This window comes from Rhinoderma darwinii, chromosome 10 (assembly GCF_050947455.1).
Source record: "Rhinoderma darwinii isolate aRhiDar2 chromosome 10, aRhiDar2.hap1, whole genome shotgun sequence".
Classification (NCBI taxonomy): Eukaryota; Metazoa; Chordata; class Amphibia; order Anura; family Rhinodermatidae; genus Rhinoderma; species Rhinoderma darwinii.
In genome coordinates this window covers 86,144,908-86,170,484 of record NC_134696.1, presented here as the reverse complement: position 1 = coordinate 86,170,484, position 25,577 = coordinate 86,144,908, and the positions used below count along the sequence as shown (strand labels likewise).

General features: G+C 44.4%; 1 protein-coding gene across 2 annotated transcripts in view; it reads left to right on the top strand.

The window, feature by feature from the left end:
* The window catches only part of LOC142662157 (testicular acid phosphatase homolog), a 79,510-nt gene that overhangs the window by 2,496 nt on the left and 51,437 nt on the right, over positions 1 to 25,577 (top strand). For both annotated transcript variants that reach the window (XM_075840163.1, XM_075840162.1), the window contains exons 2-3: positions 17,226 to 17,321; positions 17,760 to 17,846. In XM_075840163.1, coding sequence (XP_075696278.1) covers positions 17,226 to 17,321; positions 17,760 to 17,846 — 183 coding nt within the window. The remainder of the gene's footprint in view (positions 1 to 17,225; positions 17,322 to 17,759; positions 17,847 to 25,577) is intronic.

Sequence of the window (25,577 nt, the reverse complement as noted above, 5' to 3'; positions counted from 1 at the left end):
CGCTGTTCATGGCCGTTAGAGCAGTGTGTCAGCTGTAATACACAGCTGATAGCTGCGTTGTATGGTGCGGACTTCACACATGAGCCCGCTCCAAACTCCCCCCCCCCCGCTCTATGATGTGCATTGTCGTCACAGGTTGTTAAGGGGTTAAAGTAGAGTTTAGTAATTGCAGCTGCAAAACAGCCACATATGAATACAGCCTTAAAGGGTAACTCCGCTTTCGCAAAACTTTTGATATCTCATAGAGACATATCAGAAATTTTGATCAGTGGGCGTCTAGATGCTAAGACCATCGCCGTCGCTGAAACAAAGGTACATAAGAGCTCTGCGCCTTCGGCTATTATCGGCACTTCTCATTAGCTTAAAGACGGGAGAGAGGTGCTATGTGAGGGCATCTTCAGGGAGTGCCAATACCAGGCAAAATTGTAGAGCGCTTCTGCACCTTCATTTCAGCGACAGTGGGGGTATCAGCTCCTCGGATTCCCACTGATCACAATTTCTGATATTTCTCTATGATATCTCAAAATTTTTCGAGTGCTGTTACTCTTTAAAGGGTATGTACACAATTGCAGACAATACATTTATTGCTCTAAGCTCTAAAAAATATGAAGCAACTTTGCAAATATTTTTGACTGAAAAAATCCTACTGTGTTGTGTATCCATGTAGACCTACAGATGGTTTGAAGTCACCATGGTGAGACATAGGGGCATGGCTTTGGCATGGCGGTGTAAGGATGCACACTCTCAATGCTCCGGACCCGGCCTCTCAGAATACCGCTAAATAGGCTCACTTACCCTGCTCCTGCACCTGCACGACATGACGAAGGGGAGGAACCGTAGGAGCCTCTCTGTGACCCCTTGCACATACTCCATCGGCAAATTCATTCGCTCGAGACCCACCACCTCCTCAGCGCTCCTCTATCCCGCCACTAGTCTGCAGCCAGACGCCGCCAGCTCTGGTGCTACCGACGACTCCCTGCTCCCCCCAGACAGATAGTGATCGTGGCCGCTCACCATCACGACCGCTTGCCATGTCGGCACCAGAGGTTTGTCAAGGGCCTTGAAAGCGAGCCTGGGACGACTCAGCCAGCCTCTGCAGGGGACTTCCCTCTACTTGTCCCCCGGGGTGACTCCCAGTGGGACGTTGACCGTGTGGCTGTTATGGTGGCGCCACCTTCCCCCGCCGCCTCACAGCTGCCTCTCTCAGACGACCTGTCCCAGCTTAGGCAAGGGATCCCCACCATCCTCAGAGGTACCACCTCTCCCCCTGTAGTTGGAAGAGACCAACAGTCGGTCTTTACTCCGGGTCCACCACCCTCCATGGAACAGACTTTGACAGAGCTGTGGGAAATGGTGTGGGCCTTACCTACGAAGTTAGACCTGGACATGCGACTCTCCTGCCTTGAGGAAAGACATGACAAGGCCATTCATGCAGTTAACCATGAGGTTCGTTCACTTACTGAGCGTGTTGCGACTTTGGAACACCTCAATTCTGTTAACTCTATGGATAATTCGGTTCTCTCTCAGACCTTGGAAACACACTCTACCCAAATGCGAGACTTTTCTTTGCATCTTGATGATGTTGAAAATAGGGGGAGACTGAACAATTTGAAATTAAGGGGCATCTCGCAATTGGTGCCTCTGGACTGCCTCTATGACACCGTGACTACCATATTCAACAAGCTCCTGGACAGGCCACGTGATATGGCTATTAAGTTGGATAGGGTACATAGACTGGCGGGCCCCAGGGCGAGGGACAACAACCGCCCGTGAGATGTCATCTGCAGAGTGCATATATACAAACAGAAAGAGGACATTGCGAGGAGAGCATGGGAGAAAGGTGGTTACCATCCTGCCTGATGTATCCAGGCTAACGCTGTATATGCGTAGAGCTCTACGACCCTTATTGGAGGCTATCAAGGTGGCAGGGGCATCGTACAGATGAGGTTATCCTTTCCACATCATTCTCAGAAAACTGGGTCATTCTTTTGCTGTTAGATCCCCGGATGACTTGGAGGAAGCGTTTCTGTTTCTGGAGAGCCCACCAGTTATGCTACCCTATTGGATTGCACCGTCTGCATTGCTCTTTCCCAGAGGTGGTCCATTTCCGAACCCGGCTCAACCGATTCCACCCCGTTCCAGAGATGGTCCGGCCGAGATGCGGGCACCAGTGAGGCACCCTCCAATCCAAGCAGAGATTGATCTTCCACATAATGTCTGTGTGGATTGGATGTTGTATTGTGTGCCTTCGGTCTATATTGCCTGCTATTGTCCTCCCCTGGCAGCTTAGATGTGAGGGTGTGCCTGTCACTTTTTAGGGTTGATCAGGGTTTAACTCCTATGTTGGGGCGGGTGTTATTATTGCATCTCAATAATTCCCTTCCCAGGGCTTTGTTTGTCCCTCCATAAGACTCTACTTTAATGCCCTTTTTCCTGACCTGAGTTTCCTCCACCCCAGTGAGATCATACTGGGTGATTGGCTGGGACATATATGTCAGCCATTGTATTTATGAGTCCCGTATACCCTAATGCTCCGGGATGACACACATTGACTTTTGTAATGATACTTCCTTTTGCTCAGCCTGGCTGTTGCACCCTCGCTACTAACTTCACCACTGTTGCTCTAGTTCCCACAGGTGTTGAATAAGGGAGTTGGGGGGCCCTATGGGAGTGGCGGTGTTGGGGGTTACTCTGTCTATGGGATTGGATACCCACACCCCATTTAGCTGGTTGGGTCCGGAGTCTAATCGAGTATAATTGAATTTTCTCACTGTGTTTATATCTTTTGCATCTCTGTCATTCTTCGTTCCCAAGTAGGGTTCCGTGCTTTTATGTCTCTGTTTGGAGTTTTTTTTTACATAGGGAGATACAACACATAAAATGTTTTTGAGGAGTTTTGTAGTCCGTTAATAGTTGTAGTGTCTTTGCTAAAACCGAAAAATGTGTGTTTGGGGTGCAGGAGATACCATTTTTGGGTCAAATCCTCACTCCTAACGAATTCCGCATGGACCCTGCCAAGGTTCAGGCTGTGGCTGAATGTGTCCGACCTGCCTCCCTGAAGGCTTTACAGTGCTTCCTGGGGTTTGCTAATTATTATAGGAGATTTATTGCTAACTTCTCGGTCATCGCTAAGCCTCTTACGGACCTTACTCGCAAAGGTGCCGATCTCCTCCACTGGCCTCTGGAGGCGGTCCAGGCTTTTGAGGTCCTTAAGAGGTGCTTTATCTCTGCCCCAGTGCTGATTCAGCCTAACCAGATGGTGCCATTCATCGTGGAGGTTGACGCCTCCGAGGTGGGAGTGGGTGCTGTCTTGTCCCAGGGTACTAGGTCTCTCACCCATCTCCGTCCCTGTGCCTACTTCTCCAGGAAAGTTCTCCCCCACTGAGAGTAACTACGACGTTGGCAACCGCGAACTCTTAGCCATTAAATGGGCATTTGAAGAGTGGCGCCACTTCCTGGAGGGGGCTAGGCACCAGGTAACGGTCCTTACCGACCTCAAGAATCTGGTTTTCTAGAATCTGCCCGGAGGTTAAACCCGAGACAAGCTCGATGGGCGTTGTTTTTTACTAGATTCAACTTTGTGGTCACTTATAGGGCTGGGTCTAAAAATATTAAAGCTGATGTGCTGTCGCATAGCTTCATGGCCAGCCCTCCCCCGGAGGAGGGTCCTGCTTGTGTTTTGCCCCCAGGTATAATCATATACTCTATTGATTCTGACTTAGTCTCCGAAATTGCGGCTGATCAAGGTTCAGCTCCCGAGAACCTTCCTGAGAACAAGCTGTTTCTTCCCCTGCAATTCCGGCTAAGGGTACTCAGGGAGAATCATGACTCTGCACTATCTGGCCATCCAGGCATCCTGGGTACCAAGCACCTAATTTCTAGAACCTATTGGTGGCCTGGGTTGCCTAAAGACGTTAATGCCTACGTCGCCGCTTGTGAAATTTGTGCTAGGTCCAAGACTCCCAGGTCCCGACCAGCGGGCTTACTATGTTCTTTGCCCATTCCCCAGAGACCTTGGACCCATATCTCCATGGATTTTATCACCGATCTGCCTCCATCCCAAGGCAAGATGGTTGTGTGGGTTGTAGTAGACCGCTTCAGTAAGATGTGCCACTTTGTGCCCCTCAAGAAACTACCCAATTCCAAAACATTAGCTACCTTGTTTGTCAAACACATCCTGCGTCTCCATGGGGTTCCTGTCAATATTGTTTCTGACAGAGGGGTACAGTTTGTTTCATTGTTTTGGAGGGCTTTCTGTAAGAAGTTGGAGATTAATCTGTCCTTTTCCTCGGCCTTCCATACTGAAACTAATGGCCAAACCGAGAGGACTAATCAGTCTCTAGAACAATATTTAAGGTGTTTTGTCTCTGACTGCCAAGATGATTGGGTCTCCTTCATTCCCCTCGCCGAATTTTCCCTCAATAGCCGGGTCAGTAACTCGTCAGGGGTCTCCCCCTTTTTCTGTAATTTTGGGTTTAATCCACGGTTCTCCTCCGTTTCCCCTGGTGGTTCCAACAATCCCGAGGTAGATGTCATTCATCGGGAACTGTGCTCAGTCTGTGCCCAGGTTCAAAAGAAACTTGAGGCGTCCCAGAGCATACAAAAAACTCAGGCAGATAAAAGACGTTCTGCTAACCCCTTGTTTGTACCAAACTGTCCCTTTAAATCAGCTAAGAATTCCCCAAGTGGGGGGCAATGTAAAAAATAAAAAAAATAATTATGATTTTTGCTACAACATCTTTGCATGTGTGAAGTTTTTAAATAAGTTATCCAATATGAAATCCATGTCTAGTCATTTATTTTAATCAGGTGTGAATATTTATAGGTCTATATGCACTATAAGTGATGTAGAATATTTGTTTAGATGTATATCTGATTCCTTTAAAGGGGTTATACAGGTTTTTAAAATGAATGGCCAATCCTTAAAATAGGCCATCAATATTAGATCGTGGCGGTCTGACTCTCGCCACCCTCGCCTATCAACTGTTTGAGGGGGCCGCGGCGCTAAAGATAGGCCATCAATTTTTCAAAACCTGGATAACCCTTTAATTTCTAGCTCTGTCCTAATCCACTTTACCTCATCATAAACGATAGTCCCCACTCCCATCCAGTGGCGTACATAGAAGAAAGGAGGCCCCATAGCAAAGATCAAAATGGTTCCTCATTATAGTGCTGGGTTTTGCCACCCAGGACAGAAGGGCTTGGTATTTGTTTCCCCCTCCACTGCCTTTTTTAGAACCTTTTTGCCGATTCCCAGCCACCTTGTTCTTTAACATTGCATGTCCTCTAGGGAGAGAGGTCTTCAACAAGTTCTTACCTCCCAGTAGCACAGGGGATGGAACCATTCAGGACTGGAACCCTTCTGTCCAAGGGCCACATAGCAACCGCATGGTCCACACTAGAGAATGAGATGCTTTTCATATGTCCCAGGACGTGATGTTCACATCTTAGTAATCAGTATTGCAAAGGTTTTAAGTATGAAGTCAAAATGGGCTTTGTCATAAGAAGAATGTATGTCCCCAGATTGATGACACATTTCCTTGACTTTCCTACAATATCTCAAGTCTTACAGCTGAGGGTGATTGATAATACAGAACAGACTGGACTGAGTCATGCCGTGTGTATCTGCTCGGCTTCCTCCCGAGATATTAAACTGGTTATTTTCTGGGTATACTCAGGAATTTCCTGTTTGCTGCAGTGAAAATTTCCGCTTTGGCCCTGGATCATGTTCCTTGCAGGCTTTCTGCATCTTTTCTATCACCTTCCACATCTCTATAATGTAAATCCTCTTCCCCTCGTTCCTTGACGCTCATGATGTAATGTCAGCTGCAGGCCATTGCTAGTAACCTGCCGCTATTGGACTGTCACGTGCCACGGTTTGTTCTGTCTCACAAGTTATATACATTTCCGCCATACTCTGTATCATTGATAGTGCAGAACAAGTTTCAGAATACAGTCTGTGCCATTTAACCCCTTCACGACAGTCATTTTTTGATTTTCGTTTTTCACTCCCCGCCTTCCAAGAGCCATGACTTTTTTATTTTTCTGTCAAAAGAGTAGTGTGAGGGCTTTTTTTTGCGAGTGGAGTTGTAGTTTCTATTGGTAGCATTTAAAGTACCATATAATGTACTGGGAAACTGGAAAAAAAATTGCGGGTTGAAATTGGAAAGAAACTGCGATTCCTCGATTTTATTTTTTGGGTTTAGTTTTTACAGCTTTCACTGTGCGATAAAAACGAGAACATAACTTTATTGTGTTGCTCAATACGATTGCAGTGATATCAAATTTATGTAGGTTTTTTTATATTTTACTACTTTTAAAGAAAATAAACTTTTTTTTAAAAAATTAATAAAAAGGTTTTGTGTCGCCCCATTCTGAGAGCCATAACGTTTTTCTTTTTTCATCAGTGTGAGGGCTTATTCTTTGCAGGACGAGCTGTAGTTTTTGTCGGTACCATTTTTTGGTACATACAACTTTTTGATCCCTTTTTATTTTAAAAAAATTGAAGAGCTAAGTTGACCAAAAATCAGTTTTAAACAGTTTAGATGTTTTCTTTTTTACAGCGTTCACCTTAAATAACGCTATATTGTAATAGTTCAGACTTTTATGGATGCAGCGATACCAATTTTATTTACGTTACTTTATGGGAAAATAGTTTTTTTTAAAACTTCTCATATTTGTTATTTTCACTACTAAAAACGTCACTTTTTTTACACAGCTTATTAGCCCAGCAGGGGACTTGAACCAGCAATCATTGGATCGCTGGTACAATACACTGCAATACTAATGTATTGCAGGATATTGTCATTTTTACGGGCAGGGCTTAACAGAGGCAGCGTGAAGGCAGTCCCGGGCTGCCATGACAACCGTCGTCAACCCACCCGGTTCTCGTTGCAGGGGGGGGGGTGATGAGCTGTCGGAGGGTCCGTCCCCCTCTTTTCAATGCCTCAGATGCTCCAGTCGCGATTGACCGCAGCATTTGAGGTGTTAAAGAGCCAGGAACAGCGCGATCGCTGTTCCTGGCTTTTAGTCCCGGGTGTCAGCTGTAAAACATCACCACCCGGAAGTAATGTCACGTTTAAATTTCTAACAAAATGTTTTCCCACTAGAAATGTTTTTTTGGAAAATGCATAACTGTGCTACAGAACTAATGGGTTGCTACTTATCTCCCCCTTCCCAATTGCAGTAGCATACTCCGTTTGTAATATTTTTTTTCTGTAGAAACATAATCGAATTATAGTTTTATACGTTTTGGAGGTTACTACATTAAACCGGTGTATCCTCTAGCCATCGTTGACAAAATACTGTTTACATAGAATCAGGGGCGTAACTAGGAAAGACTGGGCCCCATAGCAAACTTTTGACTGGGGCCCCCCTCTGCTGGGTATCACACAACCCCCCACCCTTGTACATAGTGCCTCCCTATAGATTCCACCACACAGCGCCCCCCTATAGATAGCACCATACACAGCCCCCTGTAGATGACGCCATACAGCCCCCCTGTAGATAACGCCATACAGCCCCCCCTGTAGATAACACCATACAGAACCCCTCTGTAGATAACACCATACAGCCCCCTCTGTAGATAACGCCATATAGCCCCCCTTCCCCAAAAAAAAACGGCCTATGGTTTGTCCTACAAAAGACATGCATCCCCTATCCACAGGATAGGGGATACATGTGTGATCGCTGGCAGCGATAGGGAGAACGGGGGACCGAAAGTCCCCCGAAGTTCTCCATGACTAACCTTGGACATCCGGCGTCTGCGCAGTTCAATAAAAATGAAAGGAACGCTGGTCACGCATGCGCATAAGCGCGACCGGCGCTCCATTCATTTCTACGGAGCTGCCGACACAGACCCCGGAAGTCCGAGGTTTGTCATGGAGAACTTAGGGGGGACTTTCGGTCCCCCGTTCTCCTCATCGCTGGGCGTCCCAGCGATCCCACATGTATCCCCTATCCTGTGGATAGGGGATGCATGTCTTTTGTAGGAACAACCCCTTCAGTGGCGTCGCGCTGTAGCAGCCATAGCGGCTGCTAGCGGAGCCTGCGGCCATGGGAGGGGGCCGTGCCGGCGGGTGCCACGGGCCCCCTCATGCTGCAGGCCCTGTAGAAGTCGCTACGGCTGCTATAGCGGTAGTTACGCCACTGCGTATAGGTTTGTACAGCGTAAAACTACAGCTCCCAGCATGGCCGGAACAATGGTAAGGATATGCTGGGGGATGCGGTTTCACAAAAAAAATCCTATCACCATCATCTCGCTGCAGATCATACAGTGACTACAATACTGATTAGAGGCAAAATAAACATTTACATTAAGTGACTCACCGGTGACGTCTCAGATTCTAGTTATTTTCTTCTCCCTCCGGTTCAGACATCTATGATGGATTTCTCCCGGCCATGACCCATTTCTGCAGTTTTCCGTTTAGATGTCTTCAGCTTCTCATTTCTGCACCTATAAACAAAGTTAAAATTCTCAACACATCTAAATATAACTGTCACACACACACACACACACACACACACACACACACACACACACACACACACACACACACACACACACACACACACACACACACACACACCGTGCCCCCTGTAGATAGTGACCTACATAGAAGCCCCTGTAGATAGTGCCCACATATGGACTCCAGAGCTGCAAGGCAATAGTGCTAACCACTGAGCCACCGTGCTGCCCTACATATAGCTTCCCCTATAGTTAGTGCTCCACGTATAGCCCACCTCTGTAGATAGTGTCTCTCATATAGCTCCCCCTGTATATAGTGTCCCACATATAGCCCACCCCTTTAGACTGTGCACTACATATAGCCACCCTGTTGCCCACCCCTGTATATAGTGTCCCACACATAGCCCACCCTTATAGAAAGTACCATAAAAAAAATAGCTCCCCTATAGATAGTGCTCTACATATAGCCCACCCCTGTATATAGTGCCCCACATATAGACCCCCCCTGTATATAGTGGCCCACATATAGACCCCCCTGTATATAATGGCCCACATATAGAGCCCCCTGTATATAATGGCCCACATATAGACCCCCCTGTATATAGTGGCCCACACCCCCACATATAGACCCCCCTGTATATAATGGCCCACATATAGAGCCCCCTGTATATAATGGCCCACACCCCCACATATAGACCCCCCTGTAGCTACTGCCCCACATATAGACCCCCCTGTAGCTACTGCCCCACATATAGACCCCCTATATATAATAGCCCACATAAAGACGACCCCACCCCCCCTGTAGATAATGGCATTCAAATTTTTATGAGGGAAAAAAAAAAAATTGACATACTCACATGATCCCGTTCCCACGCTGTTCACTGGCGATGCAGACATGCTCTCTTCTGAGCATGTCTGCAGGAGCTGAACGAGCATCCTCCGATGACGCTGATTGGCGGGGCAGAATGACTTGCCCCGCCAATCAGCACCTTCCAAGCATGGAAGCGGCGCGATGATGTCATCGCGCCGCTAGCCAATCAGTGTCATTGTAAGGCACTGGATGGTCAGGCACGGAACATGCCCGGCCATTCAGTGCTAATACATGTATTTGGCTGCCGCTAGCACTGGGGCCCCCTCCGGTGCTAGCGACACCTACAGGCATGAGAAGGCCTGTGTAAGGCTCGGCGTCGCGGGCCCCACAGTAGCGGCGCTACCGCTGTAGCAGCCATAACGGCTGCTAGCGGCGCCACCGGGCATTTGGGTGGGCGTGTTGGCTGGCGGCACGGGCCCCCTCAAGCCCCGGGCCCCGTAGCAGCCGCTACTGCTGCTACCGCGGTAGTTACGCCACTGTATAGAATGATGACGATCCGCCAAATCCGCAGACTGCTGATCCTACATGTCATAAATATAGGGTTGCTATGTAGTCTGTATGTTTTTCATGGCTTCTGCCTAGTAAATAATAATCTACCTCTCGTTCCTTACATAAGGAGAGCGGGTCTATGAAAGATATCCACAGAACAAAAATTTTATTTACCCCCAATGACCACATTACCCTATATTTTTGAGTGGTCTATTAGATCGATGTTACAAAGTCATAACGTGATCTGCTTACGGGTGTTGTACAGTTTTATGATGTGGGTTATCATCATCATTACTATACAATTATGCCATAATTGTAAGACCCATATTGGTGTATTGGTTATATTGTACAGTCTTCTATAATGATGTATGTTTATGTGATATACTGTGCCTTTAAAGATAAGCTCCACCTCTCATTAGCATTGGCTGCACAATCTATAAATATATCATCTACATGTATTTATTTTCATTACTTTTATTTGCAGTTTACACTTACTTTAGTTAATTTACACTTGTGCTTTGTAGTAAAAGATCTAATTTTGCTTCTTGGAAACAGTCAACAAGCTGCTGTTGGGTGATTTGTAGCAGTTTAGTCCCCAACCAGAGAATTCAGAGGCCATGACAACAGGTGTGACTGTGTTTATTTGCATACAGGACATATGTGGATGAGGAATGAATAGTTTATATTTCAATATAATTAATATTTCTCAGCAAAGGATTTGCCATAGGTAAACAAAAAGCGCAGTCACATGACTAAAAGCACAGATTTGTGACTAATAAATATTATACGGTGTGCTATTTCTAAAACTCTTTACTAAAAGAGGTTCTCTGGTATACCCTATTAGAGAGCAATGAGTTAATAGTAGGGGTTCGCCGCCCCATCGATTACAGGTGATCACTAGGGGCGCTAGAAGTGGGGAGACCCTGTGATGGGCTTATCTTCGGGGTACCCTTTTAATGAAATAGGGATTGTTTACAGTGGCCTGAAACGTTAAACAATCCCAGAAAATCCAACGCACTGTTCACACTGAGTTTTTTTGCAGGCAGAAAAATCTGACTCAACATTCCTCCAGGAATTTTGAGGCAGATTTTCACCTCCCTGCACTTTCTTGCCTTGGTCTTTGCTGAGTTTTTCGCTCGCAGTCATTGAACGAGGCTTTTTTTGCCTCCCATTTATTTCAATAGGTGATCAGAGACGGAACCACTGGAAGAAAGAGCATATTGCTTTTTTTTGCCGCGAGCGGGGAAAACAACGCCTCCGCCTTCCATTGAAATCAACGGGATTCGGTTGTTGGTGCTGATTCCGACGGAGTCTCCGTGTCAAAGTCAGCGCCAAAAAACTCTGTTTTCTGCGCTGATTTTGACGCAGAAGCAACGTTGGAATCAGCACCATAAAACGGCTGTTTTTCACCCTCTATTGATTTCAATGGGAGCCAGAGGCATATTTTTACCCAGGCGGCTTTTGGTTGCTCGCGGGAAAAAGAAGTGGCATGTCCTTTCTTGTCGACGCTCATTTTTGCAGCGTGTTTTTCCCGCAGTCCTTGCATTAGCTTCAATGGCTGGGGGTGAAAAAAAACGCTGAAAATACCTGAAGGAATGCTGATGCAGATTTTTTTTCTGCCTGCAAAAAAGTGTGAACGGGGCCTTAAGAGTAAGGGTATGTTCACACGGCCTATTTACGGACGTAAATCGGGCGTTTTTGCCCCGAATTACGCCCGAAAATAGCGCCTCAATAGCGCTGACAAACATCTGCCCATTGAAAGCAATGGGCAGACGTTTGTCTGTTCACACGAGGCGTATATTTACGCGCCGCTGTCAAAAGACGGCGCGTAAATAGACGCCCGCGTCAAAGAAGTGACCTGTCACTTCTTTGGCCGTAATTAGAGCCGTTATTCATTGACTCCAATGAATAGCAGCGCTAATTACGGCCGTAATTGACGCGGCGTTCAAGCGCCTGCACATGCCGGTACGGCTGAAATTACGGGGATGTTTTCAGGCTGAAACATCCCCGTAATTTCAGCCGTAACGGACGCCCTCGTGTGAACATACCCTAAGGGCTCATTCAGATGAGAGTGATTCTCGTTCGTGTGGTGTGGGTTGAAACAACGCACAGCGCACGGCCCCATTGATTTCAATGGGGCCGTTCACACATTCGTGAGTTTTCAAGCAACGAGTGTCCGTTGCGTGAAACTCACTGCATGTCCCACATTGGTGCGTTTTCACGCACCTAGTCGCGTATTGAAGTCAATGGGTGCGTGAAAACCACGGACAGCACACGGACGCACATCTGTGTGCTGTGCGTGTTTTACACAGTGCATGTGAGTGCGCGAAAAACACATGCCGCATGCAAAGCACAATGATGCATAACGCACACGGACAGATTTACGCACATTTTTTACGCGCGTAAATCTGTCACACTTGTGTGAATGTAGCCTTATTGTCCTTTGTATTAACATTTCTTTTCTACATACACTCACATCAGGTGTTCAACCTTTGCATAAGTCACATCCGGGACTCAACAATTTTCAAATGATTCCTGAAATTGTTACATTTGATTATTGTAACTTTTAGAAAAATTTTAATAATACAATCATTGTCTGTTATGTTGTATGTTTTCCTAATAGCATTGAGTTTAGATTTTTTATGTGGGAAATACCGTATATTGCTATGAATCCACGGCTCGGTGTTGGCCTTGTCATGGAGACATTGTATAAATCTAACATCATGACTGCTACTATTCAAGATACAAGGGATGTAGACATTGATTTAATGGTGATTTAGAGTCATACAATATTGCTGTGAAGTGTTGTCATGGGGATAACAGGTCAGAGGAGCGTCAAAGCATTGCGCTTGTAATGTCAAGAACGAATAACATGGCAAAGAAGTCAGTATCAAACTTTTTACATTTGTCATGTACTCTAAGGCTGGATTCACACGAGCATGTCCGGTCCGTAAAGGACGGAACGTATTTCGGCCGCAAGTCCCGGACCGAACACACTGCAGGGAGCCGGGCTCCTAGCATCATAGTTATCTATGACGCTAGGAGTCCCTGCCTCGCTGCGGGACAACTGTCCCATACTGTAATCATATTTTCAGTACGGGACAGTACTTCCACGGAGAGGCAGGGACTCCTAGCGTCGTACATAACTATGATGCTAGGAGCCCGGCTCCCTGCAGTGTGTTCGGTCCGGGACTTACGGCCGAAATACGTTCCGTCCTTTACAGACCGAACATGCTCGTGTGAATCCAGCTTAACTTTTTTATAAAACTTTTTCCTTTATACAGGGTTCTGTTAAAGTAAATTGAAGAAAAAATTGAAAAATTAGCACACAAGACGTGCCCTAAATGATGTGACTTATGGAGAGGACCTATGCACATATCCATAATAATATTCTGTGTATACTGCAGCCATTTGTCAGTTGTTGTAAAAGATGCAAACTGTTTGAAAAAACATCAATTAAATTATTATTAAATTATTATTATTATTAAATTATTATTAAATTAAATTATCATTAAAGGGGTTTTCCCACGAGGGACGTTTATGACATATCCACAGGATATGTCATAAATGTCAGATAGATGCGGGTCCCACCTCTGGAACCCGCACCTATCTCCAGAACGGCGCCCCCTAAATCTCGTTCTAGCTTTGTCTGCTATCAATGACTCCCATCCACTTCCTGACTTTATGGTCGGGAGTTACGAAAACAGCGTGGCTCGCTGAGCTACGCTGTTTCCGTAACTCCCATAGTAGTGAATAGCAGTTACGGAAGCAGCGTAGCATGCGAGCTACGCTGTTTCAGTAACTACCATTCAGTTCTATGGGGCTTACGAAAACAGTTTAAAAAAACGGCTCCAAAACACGCCTGAAAAAACGTTTTCAGCTTCAAAAAACGCTGAAAATTAAAGGCTGTTTTTTCTGAAAACAGCTCCGTAATTTTCAGCCGTTGTTGACTCAGCGTGTGAACATACCCTAATATGAATGAGGGTATACTGATTCTCCCCCGATGGCAGATGACGGTGGGGAAAGAAGAAACGGCATTTTGATTTCAGCATGTCCGATCTCTTGTTTCTGAGGGAGATAAGCCATTACCAGAGGTCTGTCAGGGGCTTATTCCCCTCTACCCATTGAAAAAACACGCATGCTCAGCCAAATGCTCATATTTTTTATAATGTCGGGAGGAATAGTTGTTGGCCGGACATCTTAAATGTATAGCCCTTTAGGATAAGCCATCAGTGAGGCTCTGACCCCCGATACTAGCAATGATAAGCAGAAAGAAGGGGCTATGTACCGGCCATAGTGCTACTCTCATTAATGTGGCTGTGGCTGTGTCTGGTACGGTCCACCCCATTTACTTGGATGGGACTGAGCTTCAGGAACAGATACAGCTGCAAGAATTTCCTGGAAAAGCCCTGAAAAAAAAAAAAAACCTCTCGCCGTCAGCTGATATATTGACATGGTGACCAATGCGCAATCTTATGAAGAGCGTTTCTCAATTATCTGTATTTGGACGCACAGACACGGCTCATTGGATCTCTAAACTGTAACACTATTTGTGACATCAGGGTCATATGCAAACCAATTATCCATAACGTTCACACACTATAATGCAGCACTGCAAAAAATAACTGAAAGGCTCTATTCACACTAGAGTGATGGCTTCCTGCCATAATGCTGTGCCAGATCCGCCATATGACAGATGCATACGTCTCTGACAAACTCCTAAAACTTTCAGTGGGGTCTGTCGAGGTTCTGTTGAGATTTCCGTTCTTATGTCTGCAGGAATAGTGCAACATACTGTGCTATTATTGTTGTCAAAAGTTATATAAATCCTGATGGAAAGCCCCAACATAGATGTTAACACTGCCAAACTTCATTTTTTCACTTTTGTTTTTTTCCTCCCTGCCTTCCAAAAGCCATAATTTTTTTTCATTGACATAGCCGTATGAGGGCTTATTTTGTGCTGGACAATTTGTAGTTTTTCATGGCACCATTGATTGTACCAAATAATGTACTGGGAAGCTGAAAAAAAATTATTTGTGAGGTGAAATGGGCAAAAAACAGCCATTACGCCAAATTTTGGGGGGTTTTGTTTTTATGGCGTCCATCAGGCGGTAAAAACGACATGTTCACCTTATTTTACAGGGTTGATACGATTACAGTGATAACAAATTTATATGTTTTTTATGTTTTATCACTTTTAGAAAAAAAAAAAATATTTGCTAAAAAAAAAAATAGTTTTGTGTTGCCACATTCTCAGAGCCATAACTTTTTTTTATTTCTCCTTCAATTGAGCGATGTGTGTGTGTGTTTTTTTTTTTTTTTTTCCAGAACGAGCTGTAGTTTTTACCAATGCCATTTTGGGGTACATGCGACATTTTGAGAGCTAAGGTGACAAAGAAACCGCAATTTGCTCTTTGTATATATATATATATATATATATATATATATATATATATATATATATATATATATATATATATATAAATGTAATTATATATGGTAATAAACAACGCTATATTGTGGTAGTTCGGACTTTCACGGACTCGGCTAAACCAGTTATGTTAACTTTTTATTAAAAAAATTAACATTGCTTTAGGGGAAAATGGGAAAAGGTGTTTTTTTTTAACTTTAATATTTTTTTTTGGAACATGAAGAAAAACTTTAACAGTTTTTTACTTATTTTTAATAGTCCCTCTAGGGGACTTGAACCAGCGATCATTGCATGGCTTGCATGATATACTACACTACTAATGTAGTGTAGTATATTGCTAAACTGACAGTCTCCTTTGCATTGCTTGCATGATATGCTGCACTGCTAATGTATTGCAGTATATCGCACAAAGATAGCAGACTTGGGAGCACGCTCCATACTTCCCCTTGACGGCTACCACGTACATGTACGTAGTATGTCATTAAGGGGTTAAAGGAAATGTATCACATATACTTGTTTACCTAATAAAAAACAGATAGTGAAATATAATCTTTATTTTCTAATCTGTTTTTATTTTTTGATTGTACATTTTTATTCTAATTCTGTACATGATTAGGGGGGCAGCCATCTTGCCCGAGCTGCTGTAAACAGCATTTAGAGATATGCTTTACAGCAGCCACATGGACCATAGGAACATGCGAACAGGAAGGGACCTATTGACTTCTATGGGAGAATTTTCTAGCCATGCTTTGTGACCTGTGCAGAGGTCATTGTGCAGGGTGGGGGAGATGAGGAGCTGCGTCCATCACCTTTTGTAATTGGTGGATTCTGTGTTTTATATACACAGTACAATAATACAGTCTATTATGAATGGTGGATCATGTGTTACCTATATATTGGTGTTACCGTTCATTGTAATCCTGCCTGTGATGATAATGCGATGACTTTTGAAAAGTGATCTCTACAGAACAGGAAAGATCAGTCTATTATGAATGGTGGATCATGTGTTATCTGTATATTAGTGTTACCCATCATTGTAATCCTATCTGTGATGATAATGAGATGAGGGGCTGATTCAGACGAACGTGTTTTGCGTCCGTGCCGGCCGCGTGGTTTTCACGATGCTCGCGCGGACCTAGTGAAGTCTATGGGGCAGTGCAGACAGTCCGTGAGTTTTGCGCAGCGTTAGTCCACTGCGTAAAACTCGCGACATGTTCTATTGAAGTCAATGGGTGCGTGAAAATCACGCATGCCCCACGGAAGCACTTCCGTGGGACAAGCGTTATTCGCGCAATAACAGTAAAAGAATGAATGTAAACAGAAAAGCACCACGTGCTTTTCTGTTTACAAACATCCAAACGGAGTGTCATAAAGATGGCGGCTGCGCGAAAAGCACGCAGCCACGCATCCATATGAACAGGGCACACGGAGCTGTCAAGTGCTTTTTGCGCACGCAAAACGCCACGGTTTTTGCGTGCGCAAAAACGTCACGTTCGTCTGAATCAGCCCGACTGCTGTGAAGTGATCTCTGCACATTGAATCAATTATATGGGAAACCACCTAAGTGGGTTGGCCAAAACGAACAAATAAAGTGTATTGCAGGGAGCAGACTTTGCAATATAATCTATATAATGATTCAATCACTGACAGCAGATTTTGGGGACCACAGCTAGAACGGCTCCTACAGTACCGGATATACTTTTCGTATCAATGGCCACAACTATAGCAATGTGAATATGTAAAGACGGTCACAGTTAACCTGAAATCACAATACCGACTCAAATAATACTTTCATTAAACTCCCACTAAATACTGCCATACATTGCCCAGGAGCTACCAATGACTCACTGCTCCTGCCAATAGCTGTGTCTTGGAGCAGTACACTACTATATTTTTTACGTGAGGCATGCCCATGTTTTTTTGGGTTACATTGTAAGTTGTTAGTCAATGTTTTTTTGTGTTTCTAGGTGTATCGACATGGAGACCGCTCCCCGATTGATACATATCCAACTGACCCCTATAAAGATACAGTTTGGGATAATGGACTGCAACAACTAACCCAGGTACATGTTATTAACCCCAGCAGCAACAAAAAATATTTGTGAAAGATAGCATTCTTAGGTTTGCTTAAAATGTAACTTCAGGTCGGATACTATCCAAGGGTAGCGGGCAGATACAATCATCAATGGTAGCGGTAACCATTCCTCATCTAACATTTTAGCAATTTAAAGGGTTTGTCGTATCTGGACAATATAATACAGGGAGGCCTTCAACTTGAGATCCCCCTTTGTGAGCCAGACGGACTACCCTTTCTTTTGAATGTGTGTCATATAATTATAAAATACACTTTTTCTTTCTATTTTCCTGAAAAGTATTCAGAATGTTTTTGTCAAATGTAACTTTTTGCAATTACCTAATATCATTTTAAAGGCTTTAGATTAGCGGATACCACTGTTTTGCTTTAGTATAATCCTAATCTAATTTCTTTGTCTCACTTCCAGGTGGGCATCAGACAGCAGTATGAGCTGGGGAAATATCTGAGGATGAGATATGAACATTTCCTCAGCTCATCATATAGAAAAGAGGAGGTAAATGACACTTTCTTTTTGTCAATTTTTTATTATATGTTTTCATGCTATGAAAAAGAGGATTATTCCCATCTCAGACACAAGATATGTCATAAATGTCTGATACACACTATAAAAGAAAAAAGAGGACAAAGCGCACATAGTGCATGAACCAGTAGTCTCAAAGAAATGAGAAGCGATGGTCAAATAGGCTGACCTTGTAATGTTATACTGGGAGCATAACATCCAAAAAAACTTGTTCCAAGAATCCACCTAGGTGGAATGCTTGAGGTGGGGTTGCAGCCCAAATTCCGATCCGAAATTTGTGATAGCTTCGCTGTGTATATAGGAGAAATAGGAAAATGGAAAACGGAATGATCGAGGGCGAAGCCGTGGTCAAACAATTTTTTTTAATTGCACATATAAAACTACGCGTTTCAAGGCCGTACTGGCCCCTCCATTACTTGTAGCTAACCTGATGAAGAGGCCAGTACGGCCTTGAAACGCGTAGTTTTATCTGTACAATTGAAAAAATAGTTTGACCACGGCTGCGCCCTCGATCATTCCGTTTTCCATTTCCCTATTTCTCCTATAAATGTCTGATAGGAGCGTGTCCCACCTCTGGGACCTGCACCTACCTGGGGAGCTGGTTTCCCACAACACCTCTCCCACCTAGTGCAGGTGACCGCGGGAGAATGAATAGAGAGGTGGCCGTACAAACTCAATTTACTTCTTCAGGAGTTATGGAAACAGCCAAGCAAGCTCTCTGTTCTCCACCAGGATGTAGCGGCTGCCTCACCAAGCGAGATGGGGTCGGGGGATCTGCTATTAATGTCTGAAATGTATTACCCCTTTAATGATGACACTTATTTAATATTAGTTATTATTAATAAGTTATTTAAATAAATATTTAGACTTTTGAATGAATATGTGGACTTTGTTTCATTAAAAAAACATAGTCCAAGATTAGAATTTTTTCTATAAACAGCGCTACTCTTCTCTATGGACTTTGTCTGGTATTGCAGCTCAGTCCCATTCTTATAAGAAATAGGCTACAAAAAAAGCAGGTCCTTTTTTTCTGATCTCGGACAACCTTTTTAACCGGTTCCCGACCGCTGGCTGTGTATTTACGGCCGGCGGTCGGGGTCCTTAAAACCCACGCCATGGACTATTTATGGAGCGGGTATTAGCTTGCTGCCCGAAGGATCGGGCAGCTGAATGTCGGGTCTCTGGCAGTCAGTGGCTTTCACTGCTTCTATCTTCTCTGATCTCTTCTACACAGCGCTCAATGTGTGCTGTGTATATGAATAGAGGCAGCGGCCTTACTATATCTATGTAAGGGTGTAATAAGCCTCCATGTGTATATGAACCTAGGGGCAATGGTTCATATTTGGATCATAATGTAAAGGCTCTACAGTAAAACATCTGCTAGCCTGAACGAGCGTATCATCCATAATAGGAAATGTCCAAAATGTTCCACAAAAAGGCGTCCCGAGTTGTAGTCACTTGTTTTGTCTCCCCAAATAGCGCTGCAGGCCATCCAGCCCAGGCACCTAACTAGGATTCATAGCGCCCCATTGCATGATGACAATAAACTCTACTGCAGCCAACAGTGCAGGGGATAGCTAGTAGTGTCGTATATCAGAGAAGAAGAACCCACTACACAAAGATGACCATCTGAAAATAATATTCTCAGATCCTCCCCTACTATGATACAGACAACCTCCACATTTGAAGAACATTATGATCAGGGGCTTATTACCCTCTGACACACAAAAAGGAACCTGTCCCTGCAATGTACAGAACTGCCAAACCTGTTTTTATATAATGACCACAGATAGGATACGGATCCCCCACACAGCAGGACTGTAAGATTTCTGGGACGTTCACGTTTACTACATAAAACAGAAGATCACTTGTTTTTCCTCACAAGAAGGAATGATTTTCTTGCACTTGTCTGGGCCCCCACAGCCTCTGGGCCCCATAGCACCTGTTATGGCTGCTACGGTTATAGTTACGCACATGGTCCAGCCTGAATTTAACAAAAGTGTAGAATTCTCTAACTCGACTTTGGAATGCCCATGACTATAGCTGAGCTTCCCAGTTATTAATTAAGGTGTCTGAGGTCTAAAATATATTTGGGGTCTGATATAGGGTCTGAATTAATTTTGGCCTCTGATCTGGGTGTCTGAATTTATTCTAGGGTCTGATTTGAGCCCCCATCCCACATCCTCTACTTATGTGGCTGATGTGTGTGGTACCATTGTCTGAGCATACTCTCATCATTTATCATGACATGCTGGGAGTAACATAGTTATGTAGCTAGTACGGTCGAAAAAAGACACATATCCATCAAGTTCTACCAAGGGATGGGAGAATGGGAAGGGATGAAATAAAAATTCTACACATTGACATAGAAGCTAATATTTTTTAGTTCTAGGAAATTATCTAAGCCTTTTTTAAAGCCATCTCCTGTCCCTGCTGTGACGGCTCCTGCGGTGACTATTCCATAGATCTCAGTTCTCACAGTAAAGAAGGCTTGTCGCCTCTGCAGGTTGAACCTTTTCTGTTGAGGGGGTTTTACATTGAACAGGTTTTTACCATATGTTTTGTATGTGCCATTAATATATTTATAGAAGTTAATCATGTCCCCCCTTAGTCGTCTTTTTTCAAGGCTAAATAGGTTTAATTCTTTTAATCTTTCCTCATAACTTAGATTCTCCATGCCCCTTATTAGCTTCGTTGCTCTTTTCTGTATTTTTTCCAACTCCAGGGCATCCTCTTATGAACTGGAGCCCAGAACTGAACTGAATATTTTCAGTGGCAGATTAAGTAGACCATAGGTCCTGGGCTGTTACCCAAACATGGGCCCCCCTTCTCCATTGTCGCCCTGCCGCACCGTAACTATTGTTAACACTACCTTTTTGTGCAAACATTAACAAATGGGTGTTACGATTCCCCTTGTCACAGGGCTGTGTCCCTACATACAGTGTGTACAGGGACACATCCTCCTGACAAGGGGAATGGTAACACCAATCAGTCCTGGACTGCACAAAGACTTTTTGTGAAATACAAAGATTGTTTATAATAAACATGTCAGGAGAGGGGACAGATTACTGCGACTTGACCGACAAGTGTGCCCTCGCCCTAACTTTCACATGGAGTTGGTAAATGTTCTAGGGAAGGGGGTTATGAGTCCGAGCACTTACTAGTTATGCCCCTGTGAATATAGTATTATATGGTGGTCACTGACTGAATGGGCAACCATGTAAATGCCAGAGCAGGAGCTTGTGTTTGCAATGATTCACCATTCTGGCTGTAACCCCCCTCAATGATGTACATAGAAAAGGGTTGTCCAGTTGGGCGGTATCCTAATCTGCTCATATAAAGAAATCCTGTAATGTCCATCACATGAATGGGACCGATCATAACACAACTCTATGCAGGTGCTATCGATATCAATCTACATATATAACAAGTTACACTTTAAAATAAAAATTCAGTTCAGACCCATTTTTTAAATCAACAATAAAGTTTATTGAATATAAACTAAGTGAACAACGTACAATCACAGTTTGTCACTTATTATATAAATCACGTATGCAACATCACAAAGCCCCATATGGCATGACAGTAAGACAAACCTCGCAGAGCGCGTGTAGACAAGATATAAACCAGGCATGAGACAGGATACAAAACAAGCCAACTCTTCATGAATTTTGCATTGACCGACTCATCCAACAGATTGAAGACAAGTCAGGCAATACATTCACAACATATTAAAAAAAAAAAAGAAAAGAAAAAGGAAAACAGAACAACAAACCCAAAAGGTCACATATAGTGCGATGTAGACAAGGAATTACGCTCCATCGTAAGCGTTAGGCAGATCAATAGGGAACACCCAGTTAAATAGTTAAGGGGTTCAGACAGGAAAAGGGACAAAAATGAAGGGACAGCATGCCCAAACATCCCCTATGGGCCCAAGAGTACTCGAATAGAGGGTTGTGGGTTGCGTGCATCCATTTATCCCAGATTTTATGGAACCTGACTTCATTTCTATGCATAAATATCTATTTTTTCAACGGTAGGGTGTGATTGATCGAATGTATTAAATCCTTAAGGCTACATTCAGACGAGCGTGTCCGATTTGTACGAGTAAAAAAAAGCTGCGTTTTTCCTACATCCTTGTGTGTTGTGTATTGGCATCAGTGTGCATGCGTTTATTACGTCTCTGCAAGCACTTATTTATTTGTTTAGATTTATTTCTCTGCTTTTCTATGTATTTGATGCGTGAAACACGGACAGCGCACGGATGTCGTCAGTGTGCTGTCCGTGGTTTTCACGCACCCATAGACTTCAATGGGCAACTGGGTGTGTGAAAACGCACCAATATAGGACATGCAGTGAGTTTCACGCAGCGTGTGTCCGTTACAACGCATGTGTGAATGGCCCTATTGAATTGCATGGGTCCGTGTGTTGTGAGTGATTTCAACGCACAGCACATGGACGAGGATTACGCTCGTCTAAATGAGCCCTAAGTGTACCTAAACTTTTTTTTAAACTTTTTACAGTTCAAATTGACATGTCAGAAGTTTTGATCGGTGGGGTTCCGAGCACTGAAACCTCCACTGATCGCTAAAACAAAGCAGCTCAAGCGCTCGGGTGAGCACTATGCTGCTTCGTTTCTGACCATCTTTCATTGGAGCGGTGTATAAAAAGTCTACCACTCGCTCGGCTTTCCAAGGGAACCCAATCAGAAACGAAGTGGCACATCGCTCACCCGATCGTTTTAGCGATCAGTGGGGGTTTCAGTGCTCTGACCCCCACCAATCAAAAGTTCTGAAATGTCCCTAAGATATGTCACATTTTTTTTTAAAGTTCCATTACCCTTTAAGTTCAGGAGTAGAGGGGGCCATCCATAACTTGTCTACAGTTTTCCTAGAATTGTATAGACTCTCACATAGGAAAGTTCTATAGGGAAGGAAATGACTGCGGGTCAATGAACAGGAGGCAGACATTTGGGTTGGCTGGCATGGTGACTCCCATTAGATTGCAAAGGAACTTAAGTATTTGTTCCTAGTAGCCCCAGAGGACAGGGCAAGACCATAGTAAGTGGAAAAAAAAAGAGCCAGTAGTCTATTGCCACTTGGGACATAAGTCCGTAAATCCAGGGTTAAATTCACTTAAAGAGGCTCTGTCACCAGATTTTGCAACCCCTATCTGCTATTGCAGCAGATCGGCGCTGCAATGTAGAGAACAGTAACGTTTTTATTTTTAAAAAACGAGCATTTTTGGCCAAGTTATGAGCATTTTTGTAGTTATGCAAATGAGGCTTGCAAAAGTCCAAGTGGGTGTGTTTAAAAGTAAAAGTCCAAGTGGGCGTGTATTATGTGCGTACATCGGGGCGTTTTTAATACTTTTACTAGCTGGGCGTTCTGATGAGAAGTATCATCCACTTCTCTTCAGCTTCTGGCAGATCACGCTGTGACGTCACTCACAGGTCCTGCATCGTGTCGGACGAGCGAGGACACATCGGCACCAGAGGCTACAGATGATTCTGCAGCAGCATCGGCGTTAGCAGGTAAGTCGATGTAGCTACTTACCTGCAAAAGGCTGATGCTGCTGCAGAATCAACTGTAGCCTCTGGTGCCGATGTGTCCTCGATCGTCTGACACGATGCAGGACCTGTGAGTGACGTCACAGCGTGATCTGGCAGAAGCTGGGCGTTCTGAAGAGAAGTGGATGATACTTCTCATCAGAACGCCCAGCTAGTAAAAGTATTAAAAACGCCCCGATGTACGCACATAATACACGCCCACTTGGACTTTTCACGCGCGTATCACGGACGTAATACACGTTCGTGTGAATAAGGCCTAAGGCCAGGACTACACTGAGACTTTTTGTAGCGCTACTGAATACATTGAGATGCATGCGATCTTGTGGACTGCAGCTGTCCCTCAATAGTTAAAATCAATCAGTAGCATTACAAAAAGTGTCAGTATAGCCTAGGCCTAAATCAATGGTCTTCAACCTGTGGCTCTCCAGCTGTGGTAAGACTACAACCCCCACCATGTCCTGACAGTTGGAGAGCCACAGGTTAGAGGCGATTGCTCTAAATTTATTACACATCACTGGACATAATAGTAGGATTACAAAATCCATACACATTCGAAAATTTTTCTTATTTACAAATTAAGGCCCCATGCACACGACCATTATAAACCGTCCATAATTGCAGAATGCAATTACAGACCCATTCACTTCTATTGTCCGCGGACACCGTCCTGTTTATTTACGGGAAGGTGTCCGGGCCGTAGAAGTGTCCCACAAAAGATATGACGTCCTATCTTTTGTTTTTTTACGGGCCGTACTCTCATACTTAGTATGGGAGCACGGGCCGAAAATGCGGGTGGCTGTGTGCAAGAAGCCTTAGACATGAAGATTTTATGAGTTTTCGTAATAAAGGGCTGAATCCAGACAGAGGCCCCATGCACAGGGCCGTGCCTGAAATCACGGGCCGTCCGCATTTTCGGCCCGTGCACTTATACAAAGTATGGGAGCACGGACCGTAAAAAGCAAAAGGTAGGACATGTCCTATCTTTTGCGATACACTTGTACGGCCCGGACACCTTCCCATAAATAAACGGGAAGGTATCTGTGGATAATAGAAGTGAATGCGTCCTAATTGCGGACCACAATTGCGTTCCGCAATTATGGATGATTTTACGGTCGTGTGCATGGGGCCTTATACCAAGGCAGTAGATTTGTGCAGGATTAGACATCGGGCACAAGGGCACATACTCTGGGGCCTCCAACTCCCAGTTCCCTCTGAGTAAGCAAGGGTTAAGAGAAGCATGACTGTATCATTGGGGGCTGTTTAATTATGAGACATTGCTTCCGTCACTGGCCAATTGCACAACAGATACATTTATATTGAAAGTTCTTTCATATCATGATTCATTAATGTTGTTAAGCTCGGTTTGGGACTGTGTCATTGTGCACTTGCTGACCTGAGTAATACTCAGAAAAAGTCGTCACAGAACTTGCTCACCTGACAATAGTCTGCGAATGGAATAAATGTTTCTGAAATTTGGAAATCGCAAGAAAAAACTGGTTTGGTCAGGTTCAGATTTCACATAAATAATTTCATTTTACAAAGACTCATTTTATGAATATGAAAGCTGGAAAATAACATTAATAGTTTGTATAAAATGGAGCAAGGAACTGATGCCAAAACACCTGAATATTGTGCTCACTAGTACTCAGTGCCGCACCTGCCATGAGGCCAGGTGAGCCGACAGCCTCAGGCGGCACCACCTACCCAAACTTGGGGGGCGGCATTTTCAGCCCGGGACTGACTGGACCGGGGGGAGGGGCCATGCAGACGCACATAGCAGACGTGCCGAACGTCTGAAACACTCCTCCTCCTCTCTGACACTGTACGCAGCACATGCAGCCAGAGAGGAGCAAGGCTGCAGGAGGAGCGACGAGAAGCATGAGGTAAGTTCCTGCCTTGCTGGGACCGGGACCCGTGACGTGAGTATACTGCAAGGGGGGGTCTGAGCATTTTACCGACAGCAAAGGGCTATATGGGGCTGGAATAATCCACCCCATAGAGCCCTCTCATCACTATAATGGAAGGATTAGTGTGGGTGGGGGAGCGTCTGACTGTCTGACTTACTGCAGAGAGCTCTATAGGGGGGATTCTGACCCCCCCTTTAGAGCAGTCAGTCAGATGCTCAGACCCCCCTA